General features: G+C 32.2%; 2 protein-coding genes across 2 annotated transcripts; one reads left to right on the top strand and one right to left on the bottom strand.

Moving 5' to 3' along the window:
- Positions 1 to 1,529: 1,529 nt before the first annotated feature.
- On the top strand, positions 1,530 to 2,519 carry LOC141621720 (uncharacterized). Its single transcript, XM_074438006.1, has one exon. It carries the CDS (start codon positions 1,705 to 1,707, stop codon positions 2,125 to 2,127), a length of 423 nt encoding a protein of 140 aa, XP_074294107.1. The 5' UTR covers positions 1,530 to 1,704; the 3' UTR covers positions 2,128 to 2,519.
- A 5,227-nt stretch (positions 2,520 to 7,746) lies between these two features.
- Positions 7,747 to 11,401, bottom strand: LOC141617187 (laccase-17-like). The gene is made up of 6 exons (XM_074434373.1): positions 11,239 to 11,401; positions 10,823 to 10,974; positions 10,490 to 10,734; positions 10,203 to 10,337; positions 8,990 to 9,958; positions 7,747 to 8,098 (listed from the first exon to the last, which is right to left on the bottom strand). Exons 1-6 carry the CDS (start codon positions 11,329 to 11,331, stop codon positions 7,968 to 7,970), a joined length of 1,725 nt encoding a protein of 574 aa, XP_074290474.1. The 5' UTR covers positions 11,332 to 11,401; the 3' UTR covers positions 7,747 to 7,967.
- Between the last annotated feature and the right edge of the window lie 500 nt (positions 11,402 to 11,901).

The raw sequence follows: 11,901 nt of genomic DNA, 5'->3' as shown, positions 1-11,901 counted from the left end.
TATCATTATCATTATCATTATCATTATTATTATCATTATCATATGTTATTATTCACTCGTCATGCGTAAATGTACTCCATTAATAACGTTTTATGTAAGATCACTTTATAATATGAGACAATCCTTTTCATATACTGTCGAGCTGTTCAGATGTCGTAAGATTGTATCACTCTCCGTATATAATGTCATTTTTGGAATATCAAATTTCATCTTAGATGAAGACATTCTTAAGGACCATAATTTTTACCTAATGATGTTTTGTACATTATTTAATTTTCGATTTAATTTTAAGAGTGAAAAATTAAATATCGTTACAAATACACATTAACCCATTTAGGCTTTGTGTTTTCTGACTTAATTTATGCTCATTTGAGTTCAATTTAACTGTACTATAGTTCAACCCAACATTATTCAAATTAACTCTTGTTTTAGTTTCATTCAATTCAATTTAACTTATTTCAGTTCAGTTAAATTCATCTCACCTCTATTCAGTTCAGTCCCGTTTCATTTAGATAGAGCTTGTAAACATAAGACATGATCATGGGGATCTTGGTAGGTTAAGATGAGAGTATGTAATGAAAGTAATCATGAATAATTTATAGGATTAAGGGGGTGATTATTATGGAATCAATGATTCTAAAGTGGGTGATGACATTAAAGAATAAGTCAAAGTATAAGATTGGACCATAAGTCGTAATTAATACCCAAAACAAACAGTTTTTAAACATGTTTCTTATGCACAAGTACCTATAGAATCCAACCACGTCACATTTTTTAAAACCTTTTTCGTACTTAGTCAAAACAGTGTGGACATGTGCTGACGGGGCCATGGAACTGTTGGGCAACAGTAAATCGACATTATTACTATAACCTACAATAATAATCTAATTTTACTTCAAAAAAATGTTTCCTCCTTACAATTTGCAAAGTAGTTAGTGTAAGCTGTGAAAATTCACATGTTAGGTCCTGTTTTTTTTTGGCATAGTTCAATATATTTCAACTAAATTTAGCTCATTTTAATTTAACTTAGCTTATTTTATCTATATTTATTTTAGTAAATTTCAATTCAGTTCAGTCCTAATCAGCTCATTTTAATTAGTTCAATTCAGTTTAAATTAGTTTAGTTTAGCTTCATTAAACCCAAAAGCCATGGCCTTAGTTTAGTTGAACTTTAAGGCTTATATTTTACCATAGGGGACATTTTCACCCATCTTTATTCATATTAGTGCCAACATTCGTTTAAAAAATCACAAGTCTCCTTTTATCAAAAATATAATTATAAAAAAATTAATATTTAATACGAGTAAATTTGAGTTATCTTGACTTATTCGTTCTAACCGAATTAATTCAACTACTTTTTTTATAAATCAATGTTTTTTAGTGTGTATTTTAAACTACTTTCTACATATAAAATATTTAAACTGATTTAACTATCGTAAATGGGTTTAATATATTACTATAAAAACAATTACAAATGTAATTTTTTACTCAAAACATTTCACCACTTCAAGTCTCATTCATGGGGCATATATATGACCTAGACCTATATAAACTTCCCTATCAACTTTTAATCCTTAACTCCTATATAAATCACCTTAAAAACCCCAAAAAAATCAAACAATTGACAAATTACAAGCAAACCTCTCAAACCATTCTCTCTTTTATTTACTTCCTTCATCCTCTTTGCCTCTATTTTGGCCATCCATGGCCTATGAAGACACAGATTTCTACTCGACATCCGAAAAGAAATGGAAATTATTCAAAAAAGATAGTTCATCAACACATAAATCTTCATCTCATTACATAGATTCATCATTAATGCGTAGTTATTCACATAAAAACAATAATAATAACACATCTCCAAATTTTCTTAGAAGTTTTTCACAAAAACCCTCATCAAAACTAAGTAGAAGCTCCTCTTTAAAGAGTTCATGTCCTTCCTCTCCGACACTTCGAAGAAGCAACTCAACCAAGAATAAGTCGAATCTAATGCGAAGCTTTTCGAAAAAAAGCAATGCATTTGGTAAGAAATGTACTAATTTGGCTAAGGAACAAAAGGCTAGGTTCTATATTATGAAGAGATGTGTTTCTATGCTTGTTAGTTGGCGTAAACATGGTGATTCTTGATGCATTGGAGATGATGAGATGTTATAGTTATATATCGTCGATGATCTGAGTAAGTCATATATCTTCGAGATCACAAATACTTGTATAAGACAGCTGGTCTCGTAGAGAGTTATGTTTCTCTAGGTAGTACCATGCATGATAGTTATATGAAAGAACATATTTGGCCATTGCATTTTCATTTTCATTTCCATTTGGATTTGTGAAAAACATAAGCCATGCATCTACTTTTTCTTTTTATTTATAGATTTAATGACGATAGATTAATTATCTTTGTTTAATTTTATTTAATTAGATGTTAATTAGTTAAATTTAGTATAATGTAATACGCGTTGTGCAAATATATATACATTAGAACCGTTTATATGTTTATATATAGATATATCGGAGTTATTTCTCGCTCAGTCTTTAGAAGCACTTATAATAAATACTCGTATGTAACGATATGCATGATTCATGTCGTCCGACCTTATATTCAGATGTAGCTAGCACACATAAACTAGTTAGACCATTTATTTTCTTTTTATCTTTAATTCTAGTATCTTTTTTTTTCGTATTCATGAAAATAAAATAATTTTGTTATCAGTTAGCCTGCAATTTACATTTTTCATATTTTGTCTTTGCTAAGTCAGAATATAGATTCCATACAGCTGTTGAAATTGTCAAATGCATGAATATGATGATATGAATAAATAAATATTTCCTTTGTCTTAAATATTTGTTTAACTGAATAAAATAACTCTCACAATGAATAAAAAAGATAAACAAATGAATGAGACCGACCACGTATGGTATAATATTTCAAATCTGGTTATAGTCCGCAAACACATAAGATGGGCATGCATTATTTAAAAACATAAATCAGATGTACATAACAAACAGTTATACAGGGCACATGTGAGCTTTGATCTCACCCCTTCTTACAACTTATAATAAAAACAATTGATTGAGTTAAGAACTATAGGAAATTTGGTTTCATTTGATTATTTGAAAGACATCTTTGAACATTTTTTTTTTTTGGGATTTTTAGCGAATAATTAGTCCATTTAATTACATGACCCTGAGGCGAAGTTCAATAGGCCTTATAGACCATGAAGGGTACGAACGTAAGTTACTTAGCTAATTTACTGATAAAGTTATGAGATGTTAGGATGTACTATTATTGACCGTGGACGCTTAACATGACTACAAATCCCGAGACCATATATCTACAAGCTTACATTTATTGATTTGTTTTGGAAACTAATATGTAGAACAACAAAATGGAAAGTTTGAAATTGATGACCATAAGAATTTCAGAACTACATACTGAAAATATATACCTTCTTCTTTTCTCACATACAGATCGAGTATATCGATGTAGACTCATATACTAACTCAAACGTATGGAACTCAGTTAAGCGAAGCGAGTATAATATATAAAATATTTCTTAGATTCACTTAATTCTATACGTTTGATAATACATACACCTTACAAAAACAAAAACATAAAGAAACAAAATTAAGTGGAGATTTAGGAAAAGGAGAGTACTATTTGGTGTCATTTCAAAGGGGGGGCATGTGACTAGAGTGAAGCTAGGCATTGTATGATGATTAAGAATGTGTGAATCATAAAACAAACAACACAACAACAACAGCAACAACTATAGCACAATAGGTCTTGGTATAGATAGGTGGGGTGAATAGACGGGTAAAAACCTCTAATAAAATGGGTAGAGGGGACAAGGTGGGGCACCCCCCATGTGCTTCCCACTTTATGGCAAATGGGTATTTTGTGAGGAAAAATGATATCCGTCTATACGTATAGACGGATAGTGTCCCTCTATAATGAGAATTTGTGATAGCTGGAACTAAAATTCTCCATTCTTCTCTTGGTCCTACTTAATTGCATCACCAACTTCTTCAATCAAATGTTTTATTCATTGTTTTTCAATTATGGTTATCAAACAACAATTAATAGAATCTTCTATATGAAAATCTAGTTTAAACAAAAGTAATTTAAATAAATGTTAATTATTCAAAGTTATTAGGTCAGATTTTGATAAGGAATATAAGTGAAGGTTACTATAATGGATACAATAGCATAAGTTATAAAATTCGGAAATTTCATAACTAAACTGAACTAAATGAAGCAAATCTTAAGTAAATGAAGCTAAAATAAGAGTTAATTTGAATACAGCTGAGATGAACTATGTTAAGCTGAAGTGAACTGAATAAAGTCAAACTTAACTGAAATAAGTTGAAATTAAGTTAGAAAGAACAGGCCTAACACAAGTACTTAAGCAATAAGCAAGACAACACACAACTTAATGATTGTAATAACGACATTGTTGTATATAACTATACAACATCTATAAGTCAATTTATATGTTACTTCGTAATGAGGAATCGACTCAAATTCAAAACTTGTCCATAAATTTTCATACCTAAACCAATTGGTAAAAGGAGTAGTCCATTAGAATACACGGAGTAACTTATAAACTGGACTCGGAATTTTAAATTTAGCGATGGAACGATGCCCTAATACACACATCGACACATGGAAAGGATACGACCTCAAACAAAACCAATACTAGTACTTGGTATATGTCTATCAACTTTTAGAAAATTGAAACCAAAGTAGGAGCAACAAGTTGTCTTCTTCTTGTTGTTTGAATATATGATTCTTAACTATTTTAGAGACTATAACTTCTTGTTACTACGAATATTTAGGTCACTTTTAGGAGTAAAATAGTACAATTACAGCAACAATTGCATAGAAAAAGGAAAGAGACGACAATTCGTACACTTATTCATGGATCGAAAAGTTAGAGTGAAATCATGCAATGAGTGAAAAATTTTCTGCACATTATGAATAGATGATTTGACAGTGTTTTTATCCAGAATTTAACAACTGAGAAAAATACTGCAATAATAATTGACCATTTAATTCCTAGACTGAATGTAGTTAAAATTTGAAAATAAAAAGGTCGTCGCTTTTTTTGGGGGCTTAATTTCAGTTCATTTCACTTCAGCTCAACTCATTAAGTTCAATTCGATGAAGTCACTGTTCTTTTCGTAGTTGAACTGGATTAAGCTTGGCTGAAACGAATATATGACGCTGTTTTTTATGGTTTAATTTCAACTCATTTTAGTTCGGCTCAACTATATTCAGTTTAATTCAGTTCATTTCAGCTCATATCTTCACAAATTAACTCTTACTTCAACTATATTCATTCAGTTCAGTTCAGTTAAGCTCAATTCAACCGAAAAGAACAAGATTATCTTTTACAGTAGTTTCATTCAATTTAGTTCAACTCCGTTCAGCCAAAAAGGTTAGAGCCAAAGAGATTCACAAGTATAAATAATAATAAAAAAAGGTTAACATATTTTTATAATAAATAGTCTCACGATAAATTTACTGATAGATAGTTATTCTTTAATGTCATCTTTGCCTTTTTTTTTTTCTTTTAAGTTATTTGTATATTATACGTTGTGTCTCACATATAATACACAGGTAATTCCATCAATAAAGCTTATAAATTTGATCATCAAAACTGAGACCTAGTTCTCGCCCTCTCATGACTGAACAAGGCCTTAAACACCCTAATGATAAAATTATTATTGCTATTTAATTTGTGTTATTATGTGAGGGAAATATTGCTAATAATAAATCTTGTTGTACATCGAAAAAAAAAAGTATTTCACCTCATTCACTTGAACCTATATATTCAATTACTCCTATCATTTCAATGAATAAATACAATATGAGCTTTAAATATTAACGGAAATAATCAAGTATTTCAGTTATATTAACGGAAATATTGCTAATAATAAATCTTGTTGTACATCGAAAAAAAAAAGTATTTCACCTCATTCACTTGAACCTATATATTCAATTACTCCTATCATTTCAATGAATAAATACAATATGAGCTTTAAATATTAACGGAAATAATCAAGTATTTCAGTTATATTTGTGATATTTTATATAGAAGGTCTCTCTTCAAACGTGTATATGTAACCCATTTACAACCAAATGTGATCTTATTTAAGTGGTAACATTTTTATGAGTCAAAATCCTCTCCATTTCCTCAAAAGAAATGGAGAGGTCATTTCCTTTCGATGGACGAGATTGTATTCTATCAGCATTGAACAGTTGACGATTTATGCATAAAAATATAAGGTTAATAGAGTATAGAGAGGATAATATTATTAAATGGGTTTGTGAGAGGAAATGGAGAGAAAGGAAATGGAGAGGATCCTAATTGCATTTTTATGTTACAAAATGTGACCCAGTTTAAGTGGTCATATTTTACCATAAAAATGGCGACAAAGGCCCTGTTCTTTTGGACCTAATTTTGCGAACTTTTCTGAACAAAATTTATAAGATCTAAACTTCTATGTTAAACTGAACTTTGTCATCTGAAGGCTTTAGACAAAATTTATCGTCTGAAATGAGAATTTGCGTATTTCATATTAGTGAATAGTGAGACCATCTTAGACGAGAATTAGCGAATCCCAAAAACGCTTGATGACATTTTGATGGATACCAAAATTGAGAATTAGCGAATCCCAAAAACGCATGATGACATTGATGGATACCAAAATTGGGCCCTTTCCGTCTGACAACACGCACGTAGTAAGAGACAAGAGTCAAGAAGGCCCATTAAAAGCTGACCACACGGGCCGTAACGCACTAACGCACGTTCAATATAGGCTGCCCAAGTTTGAAATTAGGGGTGCATGTGTGCATTGGACTATTGTTGTACTCCTCCAACCCGATTTGTAAATATCGTCGATGTTTTAGTAAATATCGTCGATGTTTTCATTCCAAAAGACGATAATGCCCTTTACATAATTACACTATTTTCTCTTTCTAAGCAATTTTCTCTCGAATTCTACTAAAAACCAACTACATTTCGATCTCTCATCGCATTAAACCAATTAAAAAATGTTAGAAATTAACGCACATCGACTAGAAAACTTAAATAAATTTTAAAAATCGGCAAATAAACGTATTAAACACGATTTTTTTTAAAAAAAATGAATTAGCTCATGGACTAAATGTTGAGAATCAACAATCGACCATGGACCAAACGTTGAAAACCAACGTTTGCCATGGTCCAAACGTGGGAAACCAACATTGGCCGTGGTCCAAACGTTGGAATCCCACGTTTGGCCACGGAGAATTTTTTTTTTTAACTTTTTTTTTTAAATCCAATTGCTTCTACTTTAACATCACCATCTTATTCATCTAGACATCCATCTGTGTTATCACGGACGAAACTAAGTGCAGGCTGACTAGGATATTGTACGGTCGAGCATTTTAAGAGAAGAATGTACACAAATCTTTAAAAAATCAAATAAAATTAACTATTATTAGAAATATATGTAAGATTGATACTTCAGCTTTAGGTAGAGTTTTAAATTTAGGTTTGTCCTTGCGTGTTACAAAAGTCGGTTCGTGTGAAGATGTCACATGTAAAAGTCTTTCATATTGAAGAAAGAAGGAAAGGGTGACAAGTTTATAAATAAAAGAGCTATTTCACTAATTGTCAATTGGTTTGGAAATTGGAATAGAAGTCATGGAAGCTTCTCGGGCTTATTTCAGAATATAATGATAAATGTATTGGGCAAAAAACCGATCAATAATATTTCATTCCACGTAGTATTCTTAACATTATACTCTCAAAACTCAAGCCTAAGCTAATTATTATTTCTTCATAGTACACTAGTAAATTTAAATAAAAACACAAAAAAATAATTTACACATATTCTTTAGACAATAAAGCAAATTAAAACAAAATGCATGGCATATGATGATATGAATATGTAGGGCAAAAGACAGCTCAGCTGATGAGTCAGCATTTCGGAAGGTCGGCCGGAGGAGGTGGCAGTTTTTGATTGGGCAGCATGCCATCGAGGACCATCCAAGCCATCCTTAGTCCCCAACTTATGTGCACTTCAAAATGGCAATGCATGAACCATACTCCTGCATGGCTCCATTAACAAAGTTCTTACGTAAGCATTATAATTCGACTAGTAGAAAAATACTCTTTCCGCCTCGATTATTTTAATCAAAAGTAAATAAATGATATTAACAGATAGAGTAATCGTTTTATAACCTGATTTTAACTTTTAAAATAAAAAATAAACGGAAATTTCCCATGGTACCCCTTAATTTTGTCAAATTTTCCATAGTACCCCTGTTTTTAAGAATCTGCATATGGTATCCTTGAGTTTCCATTTTTGTGCCCATGGTACCCCTAATTATGTAACGGTCGTTAAATGGAGGTTAAGTTTTGATGATGTGACAATAAATTAGTAATTAAAAATTACGGAAATTTCCCGTGTTACCCCTTAATTTTATCGGATTTCCCATGATACCCCTGATTTTCATTTTTATTTCAAATTTATTAATAATTTTTAATTACTACTTCATTGCCACATCATCAAAATTTAACAGTCTTTACATTAGGGGTACCATGGGCAAAAAAATGGAATCTCAAGGATAACATAAGCAAATCTTTAAAAGCAGGGTACCATGAGAAATCTGACAAAATTAAGGGGTACCATGGGAAATTTCCGAAAAATAAATTATATGGCAAATTCTCATTTCAGATGGCGGTATCTACCTGAAATAAGAAACATAAAATATGACTATTTAACGATAAAATGCGAACATTTCCTAATAAAAAGTTATCATCAGTTATTAATTGTTACAAAGTTACAATTTTAATAATAAAATCCATCATTAAATAGTCACTTTTTATTATAAAGTGCTGTTATTTTTCTCGTATTAATTTAAGACCGTTTTAAACGAGTCATGTTGAAAAATTAATTTCATGCAACATTAACCTATGTGTATGTACACAACACTGACCTGGGTTATCGGCTCGGAATCGAAGAGCAACCCAACCACCGGCCGGTACAGCAACCGTGTTCCGTTCAACGGGATCAACAAGATTATAATTAGCAGGGTCTTTACTAGAATTAAAATTTCCAAAACCTTGACCAACAACATACACATTGTAACCATGAAGGTGAAGAGGGTGACTTTCAGCACTTATTATACTAGTATCTTGTAAAACAATCTCCACACTTGTGTTATATGATAACACAATGACTTTCGTACCGTTGAGAACGTTCGTATTGTTCGGTGGCGTCCCCGTGTAGTTAAATTGATTGAGAGGAAATTGAGGAAAATCGGTTTTGAATTGGCCCGAATTTTGGCCAAAGTAGTGGGATTGAAGCAGAGAAATTGATGGAAGTGTCATAGAAATGTTGTTAATTGATGCAGAGAATTTTGTTGTGTTAGTTGGGCCTTGACATGTTTGATTTTTCGGACATGGGCTCGTTCCGAGCCCAACTGTTAAAAAAATGTGTTTATCGACTGTCTGGGGTACAGTCACTGGGAATGCAGCAGTGTTTAAACTTTGAAATTTACTAGTAAAGTTGGTGAAAAATGACGTGTCGTTGATTGAAGGTAGACATGGGAGGTCGTTCAGGGTTACGTTTTTAGGTCCTGGTGACGGGACCGTGTACTCGAGGATGGCGGACGCGGTGGTGTTGTCGAATGTGCCACTACCGACGAAATAGGGTCTTAGACCCATTAAGTAAGTGGTGTGACTAGGGTTTGGTTTGGTCTTAAGGAGGACATTGGTTGTTTGGCCAGGTGTTATTAAAAGCGTGTCGGTTTCGAATGGCTTGACGTAAAGCGCATCGGCTTCGACTACGGTTATGGTGTGATTTGCTATGCTGAAGAATAGGTCGTCGTTGAGTGCAGCGTTGATTAAACGTAAGAGGTATGTTCTCCCTGGCTTGATCTTCAGCTTGTATGTATCAGCCATACCTAATGACAAACAAATAAAAAAATATTAACATGTTGAAATTTGTGAAAATACTCGTCTGTCTCAATCATTTGTTTAAATTTAATTAAAATATCTCTCACAGAATATAAAAATAAATAAATAACTGAAACGCTGGGATATTATATATGTTTCGTTAAAAAGTCTCAATTGACTATTTTCATCTTGCTAAAAAGTCAAATGAGACCGTCAATTGAGTCTTATTCATTAAAATGGAGAGAATGTTACCTTTAGCTCCGGTACATGAATTGTACAAGGGACCTGGATATCCGTTGAACGTATAGGCATCCGAAACATTTGGGCCACCTCCGGTTTGGAGGGCTTGGGCGATAACTGCTTCCGTGTCATTATTCCACCACTCGCCTACACATTTGGTGTCGGAATGACAACAAGAATTGCTTAATACCATGCATGATCGCGTTACAAAAACAGGGGTCAGGGGATTTCAATCAAAAATAACTATTGACCAGGACGAATGAAGTAATAATTAATTAAAAGACGGGTTCAATAAGTACCGAAAATGATGGTTTTCTCTTTGTTGGGCTTTGGAAATGGATATGATACATTTTTCTTAGGAAAAATGATAATAGGACCATGAATAGTTGCTCGAAGCCATGAGATGTGAGCATGCCAAAATAGAGTTCCTCTTTGACCATTGATAGTATAGTTGTACACATAGCTTTGATTTGTCTGGATCGGACATTGGGTTATGTAGGCCGGCCCATCAGCCCATTGGCTTCCACGTTGTCGTATCCCGTGCCTATATAATATTTTCGACAAATCAGTAACTCTTCTATAAAACTGGCCTATATATAATAGGTTATTAAAATACCCATTACAAGTACTACCAATGGATGGTAAGGTTGTTTGGCACATGATTTACAACTTTAATGAGGACTCGATCGCCCTCCCTAGCGAAAATCGTTGGCCCAGGAAACTTGCCATTGACGGTAATTATGCTCTTCGTTTTGCACAAATGTGTCACGTTATGCGCGTTTATCTACAAAATTAACATTAAAAGATTTAAAACTGTAATAAGCCATTTTTACATGTAAAAATAAAAGTAAAATTATATGATTGTATGATTGAATAATTTGTCATGTACTCCGTATAAGACTGTTGTATGAAGATAACTAGCCCGTTAACCAATTATGAGATGAGTAAAACCACATGAAATTTATATAATGGTCTAATATAAGTTCAATTCAAAAAATCGCAAAATTAGGTTAACGTTTACTTGAAATTTACGGATTAAAGCACATACATCAAACTTATAATGTCGAGTAATTCCACGACATAGCAAAATATTCGCAAGCACGACAAGAATGGCTGCCGATAATGATAATGTAGAATTCATCTTATTTCTCTAAAAATTAATTATAGTGTAAGGATGCTATATTGCTAGCTAAGTAATTCGTAGTTGCATGTGTAAGTGAATTTGGAGTAATAAATTAATTAAAGACGTTGGTTTACATATATAAGAACTTATGATGATGATGATAATGTTTGTTTGGTACGTAAAATTGTTAGGTGAATATAGAATTCTTGAGAACGATAGGCTTTCAATCTTTCACTCACTTAGGAGTGGTGTTCAAGTCAAATTTACGTAGATGTATCATGACTAAGACCTTTTTCTTTTCAGCCGAATTGAACTAAACTGAACTACACTGAATTTAATGGAGCTAAAGTGAATTGAAGTAAGAGTTAATTTATGAGGAATGAAATAAGCTAATTAAGTCCAAAAGAACCTAATCTATCTTTTAGTAACTTTGATTATTGAACTAAAAGCTACATGCATCTTCCCATACATTTTCAAAAGTCAAATATTATTCAAATTCTATGAATAATGTTAAAACTTTGTGAATTCATAGCGGTATCGGAGCTAGGGACGAGTAGGGTGCGTCACCCCTTCAAAAACGGAAAAATC

This window comes from Silene latifolia, chromosome 1 (genome assembly GCF_048544455.1).
Source record: "Silene latifolia isolate original U9 population chromosome 1, ASM4854445v1, whole genome shotgun sequence".
Taxonomy (NCBI): Eukaryota; Viridiplantae; Streptophyta; class Magnoliopsida; order Caryophyllales; family Caryophyllaceae; genus Silene; species Silene latifolia.
The sequence above is the reverse complement of the archived record's forward strand: the minus strand, read 5'-3'. Positions and strand labels throughout refer to the sequence as shown.